At 40.9% G+C, this 26,102-nt stretch overlaps 1 protein-coding gene across 4 annotated transcripts in view; it reads right to left on the bottom strand.

Moving 5' to 3' along the window:
* LOC147014359 (uncharacterized) overlaps window positions 1–24,951 on the bottom strand; it is a 47,680-nt gene extending 22,729 nt beyond the window's left edge. For all 4 annotated transcript variants that reach the window (XR_015050748.1, XM_085852271.1, XM_085852272.1 and 1 more), the window contains exons 1-9: window positions 24,674–24,951; window positions 9,920–10,016; window positions 8,381–8,455; window positions 7,874–7,957; window positions 7,526–7,606; window positions 7,047–7,080; window positions 4,443–4,552; window positions 2,442–2,499; window positions 1,742–2,304 (exon numbers count right to left, since the gene is read on the bottom strand). Coding sequence is in view for 3 of the 4 variants with exons in the window: in XM_085852271.1 (XP_085708397.1) it covers window positions 1,742–2,304; window positions 2,442–2,499; window positions 4,443–4,552; window positions 7,047–7,080; window positions 7,526–7,606; window positions 7,874–7,957; window positions 8,381–8,455; window positions 9,920–10,012 (1,098 nt within the window). In the remaining variant the exon portion in view is untranslated. The remainder of the gene's footprint in view (window positions 1–1,741; window positions 2,305–2,441; window positions 2,500–4,442; window positions 4,553–7,046; window positions 7,081–7,525; window positions 7,607–7,873; window positions 7,958–8,380; window positions 8,456–9,919; window positions 10,017–24,673) is intronic.
* Window positions 24,952–26,102: the final 1,151 nt, after the last annotated feature.

Below are 26,102 nucleotides of genomic sequence, written 5' to 3'. Positions count from 1 at the left end.
GGTTCTACAATCAGTGAAAATAATTGTACAGGGGTCTTTTAATTATCTCAGCTCCACTCATTCATAGCCAATACATGACTGGATTCCAGTAATCATTATTTTATTGAAGTTAACAAAGAAAAGCAAAAACAACTAGAACAGCACTTGGTGGAGCCCAGCCATACACCAGGCTAAACAATTTTTGTTTTGTATCCCACTGCTAACCCCACCTGGTATTAGTTCAACAACTCAGTGAGATTTGAACTCAGGACCTCTGGAATCCCAAGCCCACCACCCTATCCATGAAGCCAACGTCAGGCATATCACTCAATCGTGAGAAATCAATCAAAATATTATCGTATCCGGATCTTCACCAAAATCGAATCATCGCTGACACTGAACAAATGAAAAGAATCCTGCCTTGACAGTGAGTTGCGAGTGGTCTCCTCTGTTTGGAGGTTCCTTGACACCAGGTTACACTGCTTGCGATCTTGAGTGCAGTTGCTGTCTGGGCAGCAGCATTTGCACTTTCCACAAATTGATTTGGTACTTTGGACATTTCAGGTGAATGACTGTCTTCGGATGTGAAAGGGCAACACCAGGTGATGTCGACTCATGAGAAATGATTTTTTTCCCCCACTCATGGGAAAGTATTGTCATTGTGAGTGACATTAAGAAGAATTTTTTAATATTCTCAACATCATCAGATTGCCCTATAATTATTATGTTCACAATTCACTTTTCATGAAGTGAAGATGAAAGTACAAACGTTGAAATAGTGGAAGTAAGACCAGGCTATCCTCTCTCTCACCGATGCGACCACATCACATTTGACACTCATTCTCCAAAACAGGTGTCACGTGGGAAAATGAAACAAAGAAATATTGGATCGAAGAACTCGAACTGCGTGATACCAAAAGAGCAATGAGAGTCGGATGTGACCCGATAAGGACACAGACATGGCCGGACACCGATAAAATAGTCTGCAGTGCTGAAAGTTTAAATTTTGGATTGAACTTGGTGGTGTTTCCACAATCCCACCCGCGTTCGGGGGAAGTGCCACCACTTCCTGGGGGAATTTTGGCACAAAGGCACCGCCTTTCTCACCACACTCAGCGGGGCATTTCCCAAGGAGGAATTTCCTCCTGCCTTTCGATGCCAACCTATGGGGCTTGCCTGTGTTCTATCCTTGTAAATGCTGAATGCCAAGCGAGGAAGTAACAAGCACCATTTTTAAAGTCTTTGGTATGACTCGGCTGGGGTTTGAACAGCTGACCTCTCAGACTCGGTGCGGACGCTCCAACCATTACTCCAATTGAGATTCAAATCCCAGTTCAATTTGCCAATCTTCCTGAATAATTTTTCTGTCCAAGTCTGTCTTTCCATTTCCTTTGTACACATCCACGACACTATCTGAGGTTCTTTGAGTTCACAATGAGTGGATTGTTGGCAACTTGCGCAAGTCGAGGATACCAGGGACCCACGATGATGTTGAGCTTGTACTCATGATCATGCAGCTTGCACTCAATCACGTGAAGCAGGAAATGAGAAGACGAAGACATCAATGGACTTTGACCTGAATTCCATGGACAGTCATACACAATGGCCAAATCACAATTACATATGGCTTTAACTTATCACCCAAACTTGCTGATCCATGTTCTCAGAACAAACCATCCCAAAATGTAAACCTGGGTGTATTTCTACCCATTTCATCGCTCGCGGGTTGGTAAACAGGAAATGTATAAAGTGCTGCTCTTACCTGGATAGTTGTAGCACTTTCGTGCTGTTTTTGGAACTCATTCCTGATGACGTGGTCTTTGGACGATGCTCGAATAGCACCGACTTCACCATTGATTACGGAACCTGGCAAGACGCTCTTCTTCATCCCTGTTCCACACGAGTCAATGGTCACGAAGTAAACAATGATTGGGCTGACAGCATTTACCAACCCAACCTGACTGTTGAACTTGGAATGAGGGTTTTTCAGCAATTCCTTCAATTGGAATTGAAAATTTGCATTCTCTTTCTTGATTAATGCTCGAGCATTTCCTTGCTGGAAGTGGTTAACCAATTTGTATGGAGGTACCGGTGATACTCGATGGTTCAAGATCTTGTCAGACCGGTGAAAATATCCGTTTTTGATGTCATTCCTCAACTGGGATTGTCCAAGAGAGAGTGTGCTTGCCGTGTGGCTCAGGGTTCCCTTGTTCTGCCGCTCATGACGTCTTCCGTGTCGGCAGGAACAATGTGACAGCGTAACACTCCGTTCATGTTTGTAACGTGCTTGAATATGCTGTCGTAGATTTATCAAGGCATGCCAGTCTGTTTGGGAGAGTTGAGGGTGTGGGGTGGGGCAGCGGAAGCATGGCCTTGTTATTGAGTTAAACATATTATTATAATTATTATCTTTAATGGAAAGTGAATGCAATTCCAAGGCAATTAAGGAAGGTTTAACTTACTGCAGGTCCGTTGCCAACATCTCCTGTCCTCACGAATCTTCTTGAAAGCTAGAAATGTCTGCAAGACAAAAGAGCAACAACGATACAATTTAAAACAATGATCCTCACTTCCTGGGACTTCCATCAAATTCTACACAAAACGTCAGGACAAAAGTGTATTTCACTTGTTCTGCTTGCATCGTTTCCACATTCCATTCTGTATTCAAGCAACTTATTTTGTCCCGTTGGCTTTTCTCGACAGCAAAACGCTTGTTCGTCCATCGATCCATCTGCCCATCTGTTACGCCACTTTCCACCCATTGGTTGGACAGCTGGCCTGACTCCATCCACAATTGTAACCTGTAAAATCATACGGCTGCCATGTTCGTCCTATGCAAAGCCAAAGATGCCGCAGGGGCTGTCATCGTCACAATCGCCATGCCCTCTTTATAAGTTTTCCCTTCAATGTAAAATAACCAAAGTGACTGTTACAATGATCATCAAGTATCGAAAGGTTGGAGCCATTCGGCATCATTGTGCCTTGTGAACTCCACACTACATGAAGGCCACGGTATGTAGAGGCTTCAGCCTTCAGTCATTAGGTTTCAGGCATCTGGTGTCAGCCGATGTGCCAGTGTACTTGGAATCTATCCGAGCAATATAACCACGATGTATTATATCAGCACATCGACAGTGTGCATGTTTTTCCTCCAAATCAGTGTTATTTATTTATTTCTGTGAGTGATTGAGGCAGCAGTCTGTTGCCTATATACCACCCAATTAACTCTGTGGCATTCTCTTCAAGAACTTTTATCATGGAGGTTATGCGGGGCTGTGCTAGTTACCTGTACGTCAAAGTAGCCGGATTTCTGCGTCCGTCCGTCCCTCTGTGTAACATGCTCTTTTTGCTGCGACATCATGAGGCGTTACATCTGGGACGTCATTACAGCATTACATCTTCTGCTAAACTTGGCCTCGATGGATGTGCATGTCATCCGACATCCACCACTCAACCCGTCCCGTCGCTTCGCCGACGGCAGTTGAATACCATAACCTATGTATCCGAGTATTTGATGCCTAGAGGCGACAGGATGAATGGCAGATGCTCGGTCCGGGATGGTGGATTTGGAAAGATTGCGGATTGGCGGTGTAAAAATAATGTGATAAAGAGTTCTAGGCCTTCATGGCAGTGTATGACTCAATGTGAATTGCACTTTGCAAGTTGAAAAAAATAAAGGTTTTCAACGTTGGATCCCTGGGGGCGAACCAGTCGGGGGCCGAGCTGGTCGGGGACGAACCAGTCGGGGGCGAACCAGTCGGGGGCGAACCAGTCGGGGGCGAACCAGTCGGGGGCCGAGCTCGTCGGGGGCGAACCAGTCGAGGGCGAACCAGTCGGGGGCGAACCAGTCGGTGGGTGAGCAAGTTCAGAAAGAGCTTTACATGTTTGATAACACAGCGTGGTCCATATTTATTTTGTTTTAAAATGTAAAAATGTCAAAAGTTCTTCTCAACCAACGTTGAAAAGAAACGGTGATTGTCACATTCTTTGAATCATCATCATGTGACGTTTGCATCTTTACTTCTTCATACGTTGATTGAATTTCCATTTGTCACGATTTTGTAATGGAGTGCTTGAAATATAATAATTCCAAGTCTGTTGTGGGTTCAATTCCAGGCCCCATGATGAACCTTCGGATTGATGATCCACTGCATACAGGCCATTATATTTAGTCACGTGACACTGAGCTGGAGTGAAACAACGTGAGATGACTTTTGTGTTTGGTTTGATTCATTTTATTTCGAGACATTTCTGGGCAGTCTTGTGATAACGAGAATTTATACCAATGAGTCAGTTGGTGGTGAAGAAGAGCTTTCCAACACACACACACACACACACACACACACACACACACACACACACACACACACACACACACACACACACACACACACACACACACACACACACACACACACACACACACACACACACACACACACACACACACACCAAATCCTTACCTCCATGAGGTTTTTCAAGATCCACGTAAAAAGAGCTGAGATGATGGAGCTCATGAGGAAAATGTTGAGAACGTCGGTTTCCCTCCATAAAATCTGTAATGACGTTCGTCCTGTATGAACAAACAAACAAAAACAAGACGAGGTTAACAGGCTGTATTTGGGGATCATTCGATAACACTAGGTAAGTGTGATGTTAATGTAGGACATGATTGTGATGTTAACATAGTAGATGAGTGTGATTTTAACATAGTAGATGAGTGTGATTTTAACATAGTAGATGAGTGTCATTTTAACACAGTAGATGAGTGTGATTTTTAACATAGTAGATGAGTGTGATTTTAACATAGTAGATGAGTGTGATTTTAACATAGTAGATGAGTGTGATTTTAACATAGTAGATGAGTGTGATTTTAACATAGTAGATGAGTGTGATTTTAACATAGTAGATGAGTGTGATTTTTAACATAGTAGATGAGTGTGATTTTAACATAGTAGATGAGTGTGATTTTAACATAGTAGATGAGTGTGATTTTAACATAGTAGATGAGTGTGATTTTAACATAGTAGATGAGTGTGATTTTTAACATAGTAGATGAGTGTGATTTTAACATAGTAGATGAGTGTGATTTTAACATAGTAGATGAGTGTGATTTTAACATAGGAGATGATTGTGATGTTAACATAGTAGATGAGTGTGATTTAACATAGTAGATGATTGTGATGTTAACAGAGTAGATGAGTGTGATGTTAACATAGTGGATGAGTTTGATTTTAACATCGTGGATGAGTGTCATTTCAACATAGTAGATGAGTGTGATTTAACATAGTAGATGATTGTGATGTTAACAGAGTAGATGAGTGTGATGTTAACATAGTGGATGATTGTGATGTTAACATCGTAGATACGTGTGATTTTAACAAAGTAGATGATTGTGATGTTAACATAGTAGATAAGTGTGATTTTAACATAGTGGATCAGTGTCATTTTAACATAGTAGATGATTGGGATGTTAACATAGTAGATAAGTGTCATTTTAACATTGTAGATGAGTGTGATTTTAATATAGTAGATGATTGTGATGTTAACATAGTAGATAAGTGTGATTTTAACAAAGTAGATGAGTGTGATTTTAACACAGTAGATGAGTGTGATTTTAACATTGTGGATGAGTGTCATTTTAACATAGTAGATGAGTGTGATTTTAACATAGTAGATGAGTGTGATTTTAACATAGTAGATGATTGTGATGTTAACATAGTAGATGAGTGTGATTTAACATAGTAGATGATTGTGATGTTAACAGAGTAGATGAGTGTGATGTTAACATAGTGGATGATTGTGATGTTAACATCGTAGATACGTGTGATTTTAACAAAGTAGATGATTGTGATGTTAACATAGTAGATAAGTGTGATTTTAACATGGTGGATCAGTGTCATTTTAACATAGTAGATGAGTGTAATGTTAACATAGTAGATGAGTGTCATTTTAACATAGTAGATTATTGTGATGTTAACATAGTAGATAGGTGTCATTTTAACATAGTAGATGAGTGTCATTTTAACATAGTAAATGATTGTGATGTAACATAGTAGATAAGTGTCATTTTAACATAGTGGATGATTGTGATGTTAACATAGTAGATGAGTGTCATTTTAACATAGTAAATGATTGTGATGTAACATAGTAGATAAGTGTCATTTTAACATAGTGGATGATTGTGATGTTAACATAGTAGATAAGTGTCATTTTAACAAAGTAGATGAGTGTGATTTTAACACAGTAGATGAGTGTGAAGTTAACATGGTTGTGTGTGATGTTAACAGAATAGATGAGTGTGATGTTTACAGAAGAGATGAGTGTGATGTTAACAGAGCAGATGAGTGTGAAGATAACATGGTGGTGTGTGATGTTAACATAGGAGATGAGTGTGATGTTAACATAGTAGATGAGTGTGAAGTTAACATGGTTGTGTGTGATGTTAACAGAATACATGAGTGTGATGTTAACAGAATCGATGAGTGTGATGTTAACAGAGCAGACGAGTGTGATGTTAACATAGTAGATGAGTGTGAAGTTAACATGGTTGTGTGTGATGTTAACAGAATAGATGAGTGTGATGTTAACAGAATAGATGGGTGTGATGTTAACACAGCAGATGAGTGTGAAGTTAGCATGGTGGTGTGTGATGTTAACATAGGAGATGAGTGTGATGTTAACATAGGAGATGAGTGTGATGTTAACCTGGCAGTGTGTGATGTTAACAGAGCAGATGAGTGTGAAGTTAACATGGTGGTGTGTGACATTAACAGAATAGATGAGTGTGATGTTAACATTATAGATAATCTCCTCTGTTAACTTCCCTCCATTTTTCTCACTCAATCTTCACTCTCTCCACACCCACTCAGATCTCCTCATCAATAATGGACCCTTTTCAATGATTAATTCCTGGGAGCCACATTTGATCCGTTTTACACGGAACTTGTACAACACAAGATGTTTGGTGTTGCTTGGACATTGTCACTGCTATGACATATCTATAAATCATCAAGTTATCAATAACTGAACAAAACAAATCGATTGGATGATGAAAAGTCACTTACGTTCTTTTGAAAATGAAGTTACATCTTTCAAGGACTGCAAGAAGATAAAAATGAAAAATGTTAAACTGTGTAAGGTTTTCACTCACAGATCTTCAAGTTCAACACAAGTTTAACAAAACTAGAATAAAAAACTCAAGTAACTTTAGTTAATTTGCACACGAGCAGTCGAGTCCTTGTGCATCATTCCAGGAGGTGTAATTAATTAAATAGTGGTGTGAATAGAGGAAATAAGAGAACATGTAATTGATGAACATACAATGGCATGGAGGACGGGACGAGGGGACGAACAAGATAAACGATCCCATCGGTGCTGATCCGGGTAATAATGAACGAACTGTTCTTCCACCAATTAGGAAATAACTATTTAATTAATTACTCCCTCAATAAAAACACAAAACTCTGTAAAACGAAGCCTTAAGTCGTTTAACGTCCCGTGGGATGAAGGTGTGTGTATTTGTCGAGTGGGTGTGCGATCATACCTTCAGAAAGGTCTGAAGACCATTTGAAATGTTTTTCCAGAAAGAGTGAAAAATCCCTCGAGGTTTCTGAGGGTCAGGTTTCTGTGTGAGGGACACAAGAACAAGAAGAATTGGGAATTAGTTAAAGTTGTTTCACCGAAATGGGAACAAATGATCAGTTGTCCCTCAACCACTGGGAGTGTGATGAAGGGGGTGGGGGCGTGGTTGTGTTTGTGGTTTTGAGAGTGGTATGTGGTTGTGTATGTCGTTGTGCTGGCATGTTTGGGTAGCTTGAGTGTCTGTCCTGATGTACATTTATATCCTCTGTGATGAAAGTGAACAATTCTGGAGTGGTTTGTGTGATCTTACCTTCACCAAGGAGGATGTAAGGATTTTGGAAAGATCATTCCACAAAGACCGGAAAACCCCTTGAGGTTCCTGAGGAACGGGTTGCTGTGTGACGGAAACAAGAAAACAAGAAGTGAGAACGAATCAAAGATATTCCACTGAAACTGTGATGAGTGTGTTCAGGGTGAGCTGCACTCAGGGAAGTGTTTTGTCGATGTTCGTTTAGCATGAGATGAGTGGTGTTCTGGGTACAACTGGACGAGTGGTAATTTATTGGAATCAACCACACGTGTGGACTGGCAGGATGTATGAACCACACGAGCAAAGGTAAACTGATCATCCCCTCCCTGATTGTGTAGACCGGTTTGCACCGACAGGGAAGGGATGGGAAATGTTTGGTGACAATCCCACATCAGGGATTTGTACCTGGGATCCCAACATACTGACCACAGGTGGGAACGTTTAATAACCCGACCCACAGCCAGCCCTCAGGAAGGTGAGTTTGTGGAGGAATGATCGCTGCCATACCTGAATATAATGAAGGGGGACCGGAAGGTTCTTCAAGATTGTTTGGAAAAGCTTCACAGAAACTTCCCAGAGATCCTGCAGGACACACAAGAACGGAATTACCAACACTAGTCAACGTGATGTAAACCCAAACTAACCAACACTAGTCAATGGCATGTAAATCAAAACTAACCAACACTAGTCAACGTGATGTAAACCAAAACTAACCAACACGAGTCAACGTGATGTAAACCAAAACTAACCAACACTAGTCAATGGCATGTAAACCAAAACTAACCAACACTAGTCAACGTGATGTAAACCAAAACTAACCAACACTAGTCAATGGCATGTAAAACAAAACTAACCAACACTAGTCAATGGCATGTAAACCAAAACTAACCAACAATAGTCAACGTGATGTAAACCAAAACTAACCAACACTAGTCAATGGCATGTAAAACAAAACTAACCAACACGAGTCAACGTGATGTAAACCAAAACTAACCAACACGAGTCAACGTGATGTAAACCAAAACTAACCTACACTAGTCAACGTGATTTAAACCAAAACTAACTAACACTAGTCAATGGCATGTAAACCAAAACTAACCAACACTAGTCAATGTGATGTAAACCAAAACTAACCAACACTAGTCAATGGCATGTAAACCAAAACTAACCAACAATAGTCAACGTGATGTAAACTAAAACTAACCAACACTAGTAAACGTGATTTAAACCCAAACTAATCAACACAAGTCAATGGCTCCAAATAAAGAGGTCGATGAGGAGCACATGGTGTCCGTGGGGATCACATGGTGTCCACAGGGAGCACACGGTGTCCACGGGGGTCACACGGTGTCCACGGGGGTCACACCGTGTCCACGGGGATCACACCGTGTCCACGGGGGTCACACGGTGTCCACGGGGGTCACACGGTGTCCACGGGGGTCACACGGTGTCCACGGGGATCACACGGTGTCCATTTTGTTTCCCATTGTCCATGTTCTTCACCACATCACGCACATCCTTCCCCTCCCCCTCCCCCTCCCACCCTCTGCCCATTTACCTTGGTTTGGTTATAACAGGTTCAGAATCAGGATCTGACCCCATCGGGTTACATGACCTCGTGACGTGGACAGGCCCCAAATACCATCACCATGAACTAGTGTACCCACAAACATTCAACGACCACATCGGTGGTGTGTGGTGCACAGGACCAAAGGACCGTCGGTGATGCGATGTGGAAGCGACGGACCAAACGTCCCCCTCAGGGTCCTTCACCTCAGGGAGTGATGGAAGGTTTAGTTTTTGTATAAAAGTGAAACGAACGTTGATCCTCGTCCTCCTCCACTTCATTACAAGGATCCACACGGACCGTGGACGGGAGAAGAGGACACTTGGTCCATCAAGCCTCCGTTACATCAACAACACCGGACCGAGCAACAAAGATCAACAAAGGTCTCGGTAAATATCTCAACAAACTCACCGTTTACTATTACTCACCGTTTACTATTATTCACCGTTTACTATTACTCACCGTTTACTATTACTCACCGTGTGGGAGATCGTGTCATGCTGATAAATGGAGTAAACGAGGGGAATGACGGTGAGGAACACGAACACCAGAAAATCTCGTGCACACTTCATGATTCTCACGAACAAATGAGGGATCAGCGTTGTGGGTTCAAGTTGGGGGAGGTTGGGACAATGGTGACGTCACAATGGGGACAATGGGGGGAATAATTCGGACCGATAAATGATAAAAAATAAACATTATAAATATATTTTACAACAAAAATACTTCAGATTAAGATGAGATTAATACTTTAATTTTAATTATTCATTTAAACGTTTTTTTTTAATATCCTTCAAATGAACGAATAAGGCAATGATTTCATTCCCATAATGCATTCATTCCCCCGCAACGGATTTCATTTGTATCATTCGCTCCTGGTGTGCAGGGTGAGTCATAAGTCCCAGGACACAGTTTTCGCTGCTTGTACAAGATTTGTTTATAAACCGCCCCTCCCGATTCCATCTCCAGGCACTGCATGACGTCATAAACGGGCGGAGAACCTTCGGCGAGACGCGCGCCAAAAGGGTGTTCTTAGTTTGTATTCGTTTTCTTGTTTTGACCAAAATTGAAAATTTTCATCAAATGTCGGTCTGTCTCGTTTGTTAATTGTCGGAATCCTTCGGATTTCGGTAATTATGTTGGTCGGTTGTGTGTGTCATTCTGTGTGTCTGTCTCTCTGTTGGGTCGCCGAAATAGGTGACCCTTATCTATCTATAATTCCAGCAATCTCTGTGTGTGTGTCTGTCTGTCTGTCTGTCTGCGACCGCCGTTTCTCGACGACTGCCGGTCCGATCTCATTGAAACTTGCCAGGAATATTGCCGAGGACCCGCGGATGTGCCTTTTCGAGGTTTGATATCGATCAGACAAGCGGTTCCCAGGTTACGGCCATTTATCTGTCGACACGGTGCTATGACGTCACAAATGATGTCACAATTAATATTTATTTATTTATTTTGCACGATCGACGGTCCGATCTGATTGAAACTTGCCAGGAATATTGCCGGGGCCCCGCGGATGTGCCTTTTCGAGGTTTGAGATTAATCGGACGAGCGGTTCCCAAGTTACGGCCATTTATCTGTCGACCAATGACAGGACACGGTGCTATGACATCACGAATGACATCACAATTAATGTTTATTTATTTATTTATTTTTTATTATTTCTTTTGCACGATTGAAACTTGCCAGGAATATTTCTGGGGACCTGCGGATGTGCCTTTTCAAGGTTTAAGAGAGAGAGGCTGCACATACTGGCACTCACCTACGGGCACGCACCTACAGGCCCGCCCCTACGGGCCCGTACTAGTTGTCAGTAATTCTGTCTGTTTGTTTGTTTGGATGTTTGTTCGTTTGTCATCAGCATAATTGGTAGTAAACGTGGGCCGATTTGGACCAATCTCGGGTGGTAGGTATATCTTATGACCTAGTGCTTTGGAAATTGTGATGGTTGCTAGGGATGCTTTGGTTCCCTAGCAACAACCGAAAAATCTTCAAAATCAGTACCGTTCACACGAAATCAATTCCGAAAGCCATCATCCCATGTAGGGTTATGAAATTTGGCACGAATGATCGACAGGTGATGCTCTATCAAATAAATTCTGGTTTTTGTGATATATGGAATATTTTACCCGCAGCACCCCCTACAATTAGGGTATGCACGAAAAATGGCGAAAAATTGAAGGCCCCCTAGCGACCAGGTGAGTGCATCGATAGGAATGAAACTTTGCAGGTTCATGGTACTGAATGAGTACTACAACTTTGCCTCAGGACATATTGACCGATTTCGCTTCGGTCAGGGGTCAAAGATCAATTAGTACAAAAATCGATAATATGCGAGAGCGGGAGGTGCCTTCGCGCCAAATGCTACTCCTCCTCGGGTTATGGTCGGATGGTCATGCAAGTTCACACTAATCGTCTAGAATGCATTGTGCACAAACGATCAAGCCGGATTTTCGATTTAGATCTTTGTTCACCCACAGCACCCCCTCGAACTTTGGGGATTTCCGATTTCAAACCGCATTTTCGGTACTTTTCATTCAAATGGATACCGAGTAGTTATCAGTGGATGGAACTCGATGAGATTTGATATGCATAATCTTAAGGTGATTCCCTATCCGCTATATGACATCCATTTTGCTCTATATCTTATAGTTTCCATGCTCGGCGACCCATCGCCGCCTACCAGCTTGTCTGTTTGTTTGTGTGTTGGTTTACCCTGTAGCAGCCACACTGTTTCAGCGATAATGACCAAACTGGGTACAGACGTCGGCCATGGTCCAACTTAGACACTTGTCGTTTTTGGTGAATCTAGGTCGAAGGTCAAGGTCAAAGTCATCGAAAAACCTAAATTCTTATTTTCGCAATTTCGTCCGCTAAAATGGTCGTATCGACTTCAAACCAAATCCAAAATGTGCATCTTCCAATTCTGCATCCAACCATATGTCTCATTGGGGTGTCACACCAACATCCTTCTTAGCGGTCAGGGGTCGAATGTCAGGGGGGTCTGGTCAAAAATTTCAAATTGCGATAAAAACGTCATTTAGATCCCGATTGACTTCCAATTTGGCATGTCGTATCTTGGTATGAGTGTCCTATTATATGCCAAAAATGATGTCATTTGGTTCAGCCACTTCCGGTTACCATGGTAACAAAGTTCAAGTGTTGTAAATTCTTTGTTATTGGTTTCATTCCAGGGAGGTTTGATCTCGCCCATGCATAGCTTGTCACTATTTGAAGTCAAGGCAAATCTGGTGACCTTGAAAGATCAAACTCCAGGTTTTTGTTTTTTCAGAGATCATGGAGATATGACAAAGTTATTCCGGCAATTCCTTGCTCAACGAGAAATTTCATTTGTTTGTTTGTTTGTCCGGGCAATATCTCAGCCATCCTTTGATCTAAGAAGCTGAAATTTGGGGATAAAAGTAAAGATGTGCTTTGGGAAAAACGTTATTATTTTTTAATTAATCGATTAATTCTTCAATGATTATCGATTTATTAATGACGTATTTATTTAGTTTCTCATCTGGATCTGGGCAATATCTCAGACACCGTTTGAGCTAGAAAACTGATATTTGAACATAACACTGAACAAGTGATTTGGCTCCAAAGGGTATTTTTGGTTTATTGATTAATCAATAATTACGCTGGGATTACGGGTTTCCTGGGTCAAAACTAAGATCCAGGCTTTCAATGACATCTTGGATGCTGCTGTCCTGTCTGTGTCTGTTTGTGGTGAGGATGTTGAGGTCGTGGAGAGATTCACTTGCCTTGGCAGTGATATTCAGGTCTTTGCTAGCCGTGAGTCAGAGGTCAATAGACGTCTGGGTCGGGCGTGGGGGAGTCATGGATTCACTGGATCATGGGGTGTGGCGCTGCCAGTATCTGTGCGGGAGGAGGAAAGTCCGAGTCTTCAGGTCCTTGGTGCTTCCAGTCTTGCTATATGGATGTGAGACTTGGACTCTGACCAAGGATTCCTTTGACTTAATTCCTTTGGTACCAGATCTCTTCGGAGAATCCTTGGCTATCACTGGTTGGATTTTGTGTCCAACGAGCGGTTGCTGAGAGAGACTCGGATGAGATTTGTTACTTGCATAGTCCGTGAGCATCAGTTGCGGCTGTGTGGAGATGTGGCTCGTTTTTCCTGACGCCGATCCTGCTCACCAGATTCTCTCAGCGAGGGAGTCTTGTGAGTGGTCGAAGCCAATGGGCCGACCACGTGCCTCGTGGTTGCAGCAGGTTGACCATCATCTCAAGGAGATGGGGATGGGTCAGGCATGTGCCTGGGGGATGGCCAGACGGAGGCCCCTGGAGTACCGGTGGAAAGTGGACGCAGTGACGCGCTGTTCTGGCACATGCTCCCATACCTGACCTGATTAATCAATCAATCGATTAATTATTTATTTTTAAATGAATTCCTGAATTTTCAAAAACTTACAGATTCGGATGAAACAACGGTGCTTTTGATGTGCTCACAGCCAATTGATGAAGAAATTATTTTACGATTGTTATTTCGTTATTTTAATTATGCAATTAATCAATTAATCAATCAATGACTGCACACCGCTCCCTCCCAATTCTATCTCCATGCACTGCACTGCGGCGTCGCCGGGGCGACACTGCAGGATATGTTATTTATTATATTTGGCATGGGGGCAGTGTACTCTGATTGTACCTCCACTTATTGTTGTTGTACAACGCTCTTTCCTAATTCCATATACAGGTGATGCATGACGTCATCGCCAGGCACTGAAAGAAGGGAGCACTCAGTTTTTACTCCGTTTTCTTTCTTTCTTTCTTGTTTGCCCAGGTGATATCTTAAATTTGGGGACAAAAGTGAACAAGTGATTTGGTGAAAATGGTATTTTATATTTTTTACCCTCGCTGAGGGAGAGGGTATTGCATTTCGATCCGTTTGTTTGTTTGTTTGTTTGTTTGTTTGTTTGTCTGCACAGAATCTTCGTGTTTTTCCTGACAACCGCTTGTCGGATCGAGACAAAATTTTCACCATAAGAGGGACTACTCATGTTGAATGTTTTAAAGACAATTAATACATCAGAGGTCACGTGGCGTGGCAGCCATGTTGGAAAAACAGAAAAACTTTGGACCTCTGTGTCTCTGAAACCACACCAAGGAAAAAAATGAAACCTGCCACATGGAAAGTACTCCTCATGTGGAATAAATGTGATTTTTTTTAATGACATCATTCCACTCATTTACTCCCAGTCTTCATTATGATGTCATAATTGCAGATGTACAACGCCACATCTGATCAGTATGAACATTTTTGAGGGTCATCTGGGGATAAAATGGTCCACAGAAAAGATATTGATGACGTCTTCAGTCACGTGATTTGGCGTCCATATTGTTGTTATCTTGGCAAAACGAAGTTTTTGTAAGATCTGTTACTTGGTAAGTTTTTTTGTTTGTTTGTCTGTAATCATTGGATTTTTCACCTTTATATCACTCTGTAGAGCACAATTCTCATTGGAAACTCTTGTGGGTACACATATCGTAGTCTTATTACAATACCCTTCAGCACACATAAAGGTCAAGGTCAAGGTCACTTTGCGGTAAATCATGGAGGTCAACGAAACCCTTATTTTTTGAGTAATTTTAATCGAATCATCTCCAAACTTTATGGGAATGTAGTATATGGTCTGGCACTCAGCTGGTTAGTTTTTTTGTGGCGATCGACCTTGACCTTCAAGGTTAGCGCCTGAGGTCAAACATATTTGACCCCAAGGTCAAATTTTGAAATCTTAGGTACCATATCGTGGAACCATATGGAATATTTTATTGTAATATTGTAATACCTCAAATTGAACACCTCCATGAGTGCTTTCTAGATATGTCAAGCTTGAGACATTATAACGTCATTTGGTGACGTTATGAGGCAAACGCATATTTTTCATGGTTACTCTGTAGAACGATTCTCATCGGAATCTCTCGGAGGCAGATATTCCTCAAGGAGTCGCTCCTGGTGGATAGTAGCTCTGTTCACCTCAGTGTGACCTTAAAGAAGTCACACGTGGTCACCTTTTGGCAAGATACGGGTCACCCTGCGGGTGACATTGGTTTTATTGGGGGTTTTTTTAACCTTCAAAAACCTTCTTCACTGAAGTGGCTGAACAGATCAAGGTTAAACTTTACATGTATGACCACCTATCCATGAGGAGCAAAAGGTTCACACATATGACATCATAGGTCACATGGTTTGGCAGCCATATTGGATTGAATGAAAATACGAGATAATGTTTTCTCTGGAACCGCTAAATCAATTGATGTGAACCTTCACAATTATGATCTAGAAGTAATGGGGAATACATGTTTTTAATTTAAACTTTATCAGACGCATGGTCTGGCAGCCAGCATTATTCACTTAGCTCACGTGGAATCCCATCCATGTTCCTCCTGATGACTTCATCTTTGCTTTTTGCTTATTTTGGTTCCTTCTGATGACTCCAGTGCAGGACAGCACCTACAGTATTTGGTCTTCCATTTGATTTGAATTGAATTTATTTTAATCCCATTCTAGATTCAATTCAATAATCATAAACGTCATTGGTCAGGTTCAAGTGTCTGATCAAAGCGAGGTTGCATCAAAGCTGGGCATCGTGGTACCCGGTTATCATCCCCATCGTTACAAAGTGACAGTTTTAATTATGTCTCTTATTAATTACATGACACACGAGTGCACAAACACCACACAAAATTCCTGGCGAGGGTCTGCAATCTCTGATTGCTCTTTTTCTTGTTTAGTTTATTCATTAATTACTTTATTGTTATCGATTTATTAATTCCTTTTGATATTTCCCATCTTGGCAATACCTCAGGCACCTTTTAAGCTCAGAAGCTGATATTTGGACACAACATTGAACAAGTGATTTGGCTTTAAAGGATATTTTTATTTCTTGATGAATCAATTAATTGATTCCTTGTTTAATTTTTCGATTAGTTACTTAATTAATTTTCAAAAAGTTACAGATTCGGATGAAACAGTGGTGGTTTATGTTTGCTATTGACCAATTGATGAAAAAATAAATTATTTTACGATTATCATTTCCTAATTTTAATTATGAAATTAATCAATTAATCAATTATTGTAGACCGCTGCCTCCCAATCCTGTCTCCATGTTCTGGACGGCAGCATCGCCGGGTGCCGAAGGTGCCCCAGCAATGTCGCGCACTGGAGGATATGTTATATATTTATTTTTTAAAGGGGACGGTGTACTTTGAATTTCCCTCTATTTGCTTTTTTGTTTTTTTTCAGATAAGATAATACAAGTAATACACTAAACCAAGATACCACACCAGATAATACCACCGGTCCATTTTCAGTGGAAGAGAGGCTGGTAGCAGTGGTGTGGTACCACGAGAGCAGAAACACAAATAAGATGATGAAACAGGTGCAAGAAGACTTTGGAGGAGCGTTTTGGAAATTCAGCCCCATCAAAATTAAATCTTCATGTTTGGGGGAAAAAAGTTATTTCAGACTGGAAGTGTCCTCGACAGCAAGTGCAGTGTACAACCAAAAATTCGTGATTTAGAAATTCATAACATTCAAACATCTGTTCTGAGATCTCCGAAAAAATCATTACAAAAACGTTCTGCATTGTTTGGTGTTTCATATTCATGGTTTTGTGACACAATGAAAGAAACCCTTCACATTAAACCACATAAACCAACTGTTATTTGTGAATTGTCAGAAACAGAACATGACAACTGGGTGACAATACTGTGATAACGGCGGATGTCATATGTATCTTTTTTGATAGCATACTTAATTGATAATTATGACGTCATAGGTCACGTGGTAAGGGCGCCATCTTGAAAAACACGATAAACTTTGGACCTCTGTATCTCTGAAACCGTGCAATGGAAAAAAATTTCGCTTCATACATTTTAATGAATTTTTTTTAATGAACAGGGGTGATTTTTCGTGACGTCATTGGTGATGTGGTATCCCGCTGAAAATTCGTCAAGTGGAACGCTGCGTGTGAAAAATCCGAAATTTCTTGAGCATCATCGACACAACAATTCACCGTAGAAAAAAAATTATAGTGATGTCATCGGTGACTTGGTTCGGCAGCTATCTTGTTTTGAAAATTAATAACTTTAAAAGTCTTCTTCTCTGAAACAGCTGAACAGATTGAGGCGAAACTCTATAAGTATGATGATGAACTCCATGATGATGATGACCATGATGAACAAAAAGTTCCATTCGCCTCTCCAAAAGATGAACTCGCCTCTCCATGATGAACAAAAAGTTATCCTGCCCTTTTGATGTACGACACATCGTTTGGCAGCCATATTGGATTGAAGAAAAAATATTAATTAATGTTTACTCTGGAACTGCTACATCAGTTAATGTGAAACTTCATAGAGATGATGCAGCAGACATGTGGAATGAAAGGTTTCAATTTCAACTCGATCAGCCCCATGGTTTGGCAGCCATGAAGGATTGAAGGAAAATATTAAGTAATATTTACTCTGGAACTGCTGCATCAATATTTGAGACACTTTAGAATTATAATATCTAGTCGAGATGGAGAACATAGGTTTAAAATTTCAACCCGATCGGCCACTCAGTTTGGCAGCCAGAATTATTTAATTATTTGAATCTGAGAACTTTAAATATTTTTTCCCCAGAAGGCTCACTTGGCTGCACCTGCATACGTTGGAGGGTACAGGAATAGCAATTCAGTTGATACCGATGATGGCCCCAGGAAAAATGGTCAAATGTGTACAAAATAAATAGATGGAACGTAGCCCGTTCCTTGGTCTATAACTTTTGATTCCCGCGTCGCAGAGAAACGTGTGGGGCCTCATTTGGTGGTAACTGTATTTGAATCGAAGGCGGACGTCTGGGTACCCGGTCATCACTGCCAGCAGTTATAAAGTGGCAGTTCTAATTTCCACTCAGGTTCAGCAAACAAAGGAGAATCTTTAATACAAATACGTGTGTGCACATTCAGGAGAAAATATATCAATGAAACTTTCTCAAAGGAAAAACTCAAACCCAAGTTTTATATATCGAGTGGGGACGAGTGGGGGAAAAGATTGAACAAGCAGGTTAAAAGACAAATAGCTTTTCATCTGTGAAAGAGTAACTATTCCCATATTTTGAAATCAAAATAACTGCTTTCTGCTACTGGGAAAAGAGTGAAAACAGTCTCAACAATGTAGGCAAGGCCCAAGTACAGCCAATCAGAAAAGAGCACAACAACTCCTTCAAGGTTCCCTATGGTTTGGTGGTACACACAGTTTCACAGATCAAGGGAGTGGATCATCACTTCTGAACGTTCTCAGTGTTCATAAAGAACAACATTACATTGACTAGCGCAGCGCTGTTCACAGAACCTCGGCAGCTATTCCAAGGCGTCTTCGTAAAAAGCCATGCATGATATTCATTGAATTTGTGAACGAAATAAGAAATTTCTCAAGTTATGTTTATTCATGGACTAATTGATATACTTACATCTTGTTGGAACATCTGCAATATTTCCAGGTTGACACAAATATTTAATCAAAATGACAAATCAATATCAACAGAAGGCAAATCAATATCAAATCAATATCAAATTCAATATCAATTGTTATGCTGGGGCAACTTAGCTAAATATAGCATAACAATTGTGCATTTTGTGAGGAAAGCACCAAATTTGGCACACTAAGTAGCCTAACATATTATGAACAGATTTGGATATTGAGCCATCTCAAATTCAGCCGCTGATGGCTGTGCCAGCCATTTTCCACTGCCATCAAAAATTTTGAGATGGCCCAATATCCAAATCCGTTCATAATATGTTAGGCTACTTAGTGTGCCAAATTTGGTGCTTTCCTCACAAAATGCACAATTATTATGCCAAGTTGCCCCACTATGGTTGATATAGTTGTGTGTTAGATTGTTCCTGAGTTTTGTGATTGTGACAGGATGATTGTGTGACGCTTTGTAATGACTTTTATGCTTTGTACAGTCTTCTCTTTCATTATCTTTTCAGATGCCACTCGTCATTTTTGCGTTGATTTAAGCCGACTGAAAGGTCTCATCGTTTACTTCTGCTTCAATTTAATCATCACAAAACTCACTGTGGATCGGCTGTTCAGCCAAGAACATCTCGATACAGATCCAAATTCAAGTTCGGCTGCTAAGGAATCGGCACACTGGTTTGTTTATGACTTTTCAGAACTTTCTCGCCATACTTCCCCCCCGAAGGACTGAACAAATTATGTGTTCTGACAAATGATGTCACACCAAGGATCGATGAGAGTAGAGTATTGCGAACTGCCTGACACACGAGAACACCATTGGGATATTGGAGGCTTTGTACATAAAGCCAACTAATGAGATATTTGCCCGCAATCTCCTCGCTACTCATCGCCAACAAGCTGGTGAATCATTGGACGAACATCTACAGGCCTCAAAGACTTTAAGTAAAGACTGAACCTCCAAGGCCATGACCGCTACTCAGAAACTCATTCATCAGTGGCTGACAATCCTCGTCGATCCGTCAATGTCTCCTGGAAAATAAAACATTAGAGTTGACTGATCAGGCCAGGGCTTTAGATTCGACGCAAACGAGCTTCGAGCTACACAATGTACCATCAGGGTCATCGTTCAGTGCAACTGCTTCTGAGCCAAAAAGTGCTATTGAGGAACTTGCCTGACTGTTCATCTGTATATGCTGCTGCCAGTAGTAAATGCTTCTTTTGCGTTTACACAAAGCATCCACGTTCAAAATGTGCTGCACGAGACACCACATACAAGTGCCAGAAGGGATATTTTGCGAAATTCTGCCATTCGTCACCAGCTTCCACAGTTTCTGGTGCTACCTCAGCTTCAGTGAGTGGCCTGACCCTTGCCACCGTGACATCCGTAGCCCCTCCTCCAGCGTTATCCAAAGTAGTGTCTGAAGTTGTCATCAACGGGATTGAAGCTGATGGCCAAGCCGGCGGTGGAAGCACGAAAAGCTTCATTCATCCGGAGTTCGTTGGACATTTCCTCAAGATTTACCATTTGGGCAATGCTGCTTCTATGGCCTCGGCATCTCTTTCAACAAAAATTATTGGGTTCTGCGGAGTCAATCTGTCTTTAAAAGGACAAAATTACCAAGATGTGGGATTGTCCATACTTCCTGAGCTTTGTGCAGACGTTATTGTCAGGCAAGATTTTCAGCAACAGCATGATAGTTTTACATTCAAATTTGGTGATATTCTGCTTCCTCTCATTCTTTTTAGACTGACCACCCTGTGTGTTGACCCTCCAAAACTGATTGCTAATCTGATTGCCGAATTTCAACCTATTGCCACCAGGACGCGCCGGTTCAGCTTCGATAATCACAAATTAATAAGAAACCCAGCAGTTGTTACGTGAAGGAATTGTCGAACCGAGTAAATCATCCTGGTGTGTGCAGGCCGTTGTCATTCAGGATGAAAACCACAAGAAATGGCATGTAATTGAATATTCTGAGACTATCAACAGATTTACGCAACTTGATGGGTAACCGCTCCCTCATTTCGGAGACACATGTCAATAAGATTGCTCAGGATTGCATCTTCAGAACCATCGATTTGAGTAGTGCGTACCATCAGATGGTTCCAACACTGCTTTTATACAGACAGAGGGTTTGTAACTAATCAACAAAAGTTGGGACACCTGTAGGAATTGTTTGCATCAACTTTCAAGGCTTAATTTACTTCAATTGCTGCAGAAAAGCTGCAGTTGCAAACCAATTACTCGTTCCCTGAAAAGGGCCTTTTTCAACAACTCTGAAATGTACATTATTTTTCAGTTTTTGGAAACCTAAACTTTTTTTTAACCTCTGGCAGTTTACCACTTAACTTTGTCCCATTTCAGGTTATTCACTGGACTTGAACTCCTTAAATTTCAGTAAAAACTGGAAAAATGGGGTGTTCTAAAACTTTTGACTGGTCGAGTATATTTAATCAAGAATGCAATTGTCATGGGGAGGAAATGTATAGAGAGAAGCAATGCAAGAGCAAACAAGAAAAAGAGTAATTAGAGATTGCAAACCCTCACCAGGACTTCTTTTGAGTGGTGTATTTTTTTTATAGGTGTTAAGGTAAATCGAATATGGCTGCCAAACCATGTGACTAATGACATCATATGTGTGAACCTGTTGATCCTCATGGACAGGCAGTCATACATGTAAAGTTTCACCTCGATCCGTTCAGCCACTTCAGAGAAGTTCTTTGATTTTTTTTTAACAATATGGCCACCGAATCACGTGACCGATGATGTCATGAAGTTTTTTTTTATCTGTGACCATTTTATCCCGAGATGACCCTCAAAAATTTTCATACTGATTGGATATGGCGTTCTACATTTGCAATTATGACGTCATAATGAGGATACCTATGACGTCATGAAAAAATCACACTCATTCCCCATTATCAGTACTTGCTGTGTGCCAAGTTTCATTTTTTTTCCTTAGTGCGGTTTCAGAGAAACAGAGGTCCAATTTTTTACCGTTTTTCCAAAATGGCTGCTACACCACGTCACCTATGACGTCATAATTATGATTAAAACATTCTACATGAGTAGTCGCACCTATGATGAAAATTTTGCCTCAATCTGACAAGCAGTTGCGGAGAAAAACATGAAAGTTCTGTGCGGTCAAACAAACCGACGAACAGACAAACAGACCCAAATGCAATACCCTCTCCTTTGGCGAGGGTAATAAATAATGTAACAATCCCCTTACCCACAACTGAATCATGCGTGCCCACGGTACCAACGCTGAACAGGAACATAAATTATATAAGCCTTAGGGCTCGATCAAGCACACTGTGAGCGATAGCGAAGTCACGAGACAAAAACAGATACCGGGACAAACCCGGCAGAGTCGTGCAGGATAATCGTTGATCCAGGATGCCTGCAGGGAGAACGTCCCATTCGCGTCCTGCATGTCTGAGTCCCCGAAGAGATGGCATGGCTTGGGCTCACTGGGAGTGGGAAAGGACTGCAGCTTCTCCTACGCAGTTTCCAAGGAATGCCTTTGCTTCTGGTGGCGCTCAGTCCTTTAATTCTCTTGGGCTCATACATCAGTGATGACTTGCTACGCTCCTTCCCTCTCACTCATCATTGGCTGAGGGGGCCCCGGATGATGGTCGAACGACTGCCCCCAATTCTTGAAGGACGGTGGTATGCCTCGACATTTTCTGACCCAGCTAGTGCCTAAAGACCTCGCAAACATTTTAAACGAATTCTGGGACCATTTTCCAAGGTAAGAACAAAAATCAGGCTCACAGGAATAAGGATTTTTAGATACACACATTAGGAGGGGTGGAGGTTGTCTATTACATAAACTCAGATCTCTCATATCATGATTACATCACTTCAGGCTTATTCTGAGACACAATAAGGAAATAACTATTCCAAGCAATGTTAGCCCCCTCGGAGTCATTTCCTCAACATTATCCTCATTTTTAGCTCGCCTGTTCGAAGAACAGAGAGCTATAGCGATACCCTCGGCGTGAGCGTGAGCGTGAAAATGTTAAATTTTTTGTATTACGGAAAAACTCCTCGACGGATTTCGACAAAACTTGGTGGGGGGGTTAGGTATGGTCCAAGGATCATGCCATTAGATTTGGGACTTGGTCCCCCCCCCAAAAAAAAATGTTAGAGAAAAAAAATTTTTTTTTTTTTGTATTTCTACATGTTTTAAGTGATTTCCAACACTCCCCCCCCCCCCAAAAAAAAAATTGTTACACAAATTTTTTTTTTTGCATTTCTACATGTTTTAAGTGATTAGGATTTCGACGAAACTTGGTGCGGGGGTTAGGTATGGTCCAAGGATCATGCCATTAGATTTTGGATTTGATCCCCCCCCCAAAAAAAATTGTTAGAGAAATTATTTTTTTGCATTTCTACATGTTTTAAGTGATTTCCAACCCCCCCCCCAAAAAAAATTATTAGAGAAAAAAAATTTTTTTTAAAATTTTTTTTCAACAAAATTTCAAATTCTTTTTTTTCTGCATTTCTACATGTTTTAAGTGATTTCCAACCCACCCCCAAAAAAAATTGTTGGAGAAATTTTATTTTTTTGCATTTCTACATGTTTTAAGTGATTTCCAACCCCCCAACCCCAAAAAAAAATTGTTAGAGAAAAAAAAATTTTTGCAACTTTTTTTTCAACAAAATTTTGATTTCTTTTTTTTTGCATTTCTACATGTTTTAAGTGATTTCCAAACCCCCCCCCCCCCACAAAAAATTGTTACAGAAATATTTTTGCATTTCTACATGTTTTAAGTGATTAGGATTTCGACGAAACTTGGTGGGGGGGTTAGGTATGGTCCAAGGATCATGCCATTAGATTTTGGATTTGGTCCCCCCCCCCCAAAAAAAATTGTTAGAGAAATTATTTTTTTGCATTTCTACATGTTTTAAGTGATTTCCAACCCCCCCCCAAAAAAAAATGTTAGAGAAAAAAAAAAATTTGCAACTTTTTTTTTCAACAAAATTTCAATTTCTTTTTTTTTGCATTTCTACATGTTTTAAGTGATTTCCAACCCCCCCCCCCCAAAAAAAAAATTGTTGGAGAAATTTTATTCTTTTGCATTTCTACATGTTTTAAGTGATTTCCAACCCCCCAACCCCAAAAAAAAATTGTTAGAGAAAAAAAAATTTTTGCAACTTTTTTTTCAACAAAATTTCAATTTCTTTTTTTTTGCATTTCTACATGTTTTAAGTGATTTCCAACTCCCCCCCCCCCAAAAAAAAATTGTTGGAGAAAATCTTTTTTTTTTGCATTTCTACATGTTTTAAGTGATTTCCAACCCCCCCCCAAAAAAAATTGTTAGAGAAAAAAAAATTTTTGCAACTTTTTTTTCAACAAAATTTTGATTTCTTTTTTTTTGCATTTCTACATGTTTTAAGTGATTAGGATTTCGACGAAACTTGGTGGGGGGGTTAGGTATGGTCCAAGGATCATGCCATTAGATTTTGGACTTGGTCCCCCCCCCCCAAAAAAAAAATTGTTACAGAAAAAACTTTTTTTTTGCATTTCTACGTGTTTTAAGTGATTTTCAACCCCCCCCCCCAAAAAAAAATTGTTAGAGAAATATAAATAATATTAATTATTAGACTCGTCTTGTGAAAACGATAAATGTATAAACAGGCGAGCATTCGGTGGCTTTGACACCAACTCTGGTAAATTTACCTTGTACATTCACAAGCCCCAGATACTGTATGTTCTCCCATTCCCACTCACCCAATCCAGGTAAGGTGTCTTCCTCAGGGAAGTCTACCTGATACATCCAGCTGCCCACGAAAGTATAATTGGCCCAAGCTTTGTCTATTTTCACGTCACAAAGGTGTACTATGCTGAAAAGCTGGTTACCATTGCTTAGTAAGTATTTTCAGGTTATTTTAGAAGCTTGGTGATACGAGCCATTTTAGGTTATAATCCTTATGGCACACATACACGATATACTTTAGGGTGCCCCAACAACTCTGTTTCTGAAGGTTTCTGCGCATGCTCAGAGAGCATTCTGGAGGTGGACGATGTCACGTCAATCGTCGTGGATTGATGTCATCCTCACCCTCAATACCCCCCTCCCTCCAGCAGGAGTCAGAGGTTAAACCACTTTCACTCTGAAACATGTACAGGTGAAACTTGCAATTCGAGTACATACTTGAATACGAAATTTGAAAGAAATGGGCCAAGCCGTTGTCGGTTATACAAGGTTCAGACATCCAGTGAATTGTCCAGTTATAGTATGAAGTTTTTGATGCTCTGTGATAAACAAAGTTAACATCCCTGCGGGAGAAATGACTTAACATTTTCTTTTTGGATGAACGTGTCTTGTGATCTAATTTCCCTTGAGGCAAAAATTATCTCAAAATGGAATTTTGGAACAGTCTCTGTGGTGTGTTCAAAAACCATTATATTCAAAGGTAGATGTGGAGTTGCTTTCACATGATAATCTCTTGTGACCATCCCGACCTTATTTACATTCTTTCTGGCATCTCATCCCCACATCCTTTAACATTTAACATCTTTAACATCCCGGTACTCGGGAGAGTGCATACCTCGGTCAGGCTGAACAGTTTATGTGTTGTGGCTCACTGATGGGTCGGATCTGGATTCTGACCTGAACCAAAGTCGAATTAATTTGTGCTTGTCAAATTCCACCAGAAAGCCTTACCTGTCTGCTCCTTACCTAAATTGTAGCTTCACGCTCACCTGCATTCATCTATAGTCCCCCTCCCTCCCTTCCACCCTCACCCACCTGCTGTTCCGATAGTCTGTGAGCTCGGTACCTGCAGGTAAAAATAAAATTAAAGTATAGTATGTGCAGTTAACAATGAACACTAATTAAACTATACATACATGACACACACATCCATGTTTGGTGAGGATCGTTATGGTGGACGACAGGTAAGTCCTTATTCAGGTGTTCATTATGAGCTTCGGTGACGCTTTTCCTTCCAGTTGAGGTGTTGCTGGAGGAAGCTATAATTCCCAGATACCAAGCCTGGTCTTGGCTTAATGGTCAAGGTGGCTGGTTTAAGGTCTTAGGGTCTTCAGTTGGAGCCCCTGTGTTTTTAGCCGTTGAATTAACACCAGATGGGTTGATTCAGCCTGTCATCCTTCCGAGGTCGGCAAAATAAGTCCCAGCTTACTGGTAACAGGAGCA

Source organism: Eptatretus burgeri, chromosome 13 (assembly GCF_056783735.1).
Source record: "Eptatretus burgeri isolate ZD-2024b chromosome 13, Ebu_testis_v1, whole genome shotgun sequence".
NCBI lineage: Eukaryota > Metazoa > Chordata > Myxini > Myxiniformes > Myxinidae > Eptatretus > Eptatretus burgeri.
This window is presented reverse-complemented; position numbering and strand designations above follow the sequence as displayed.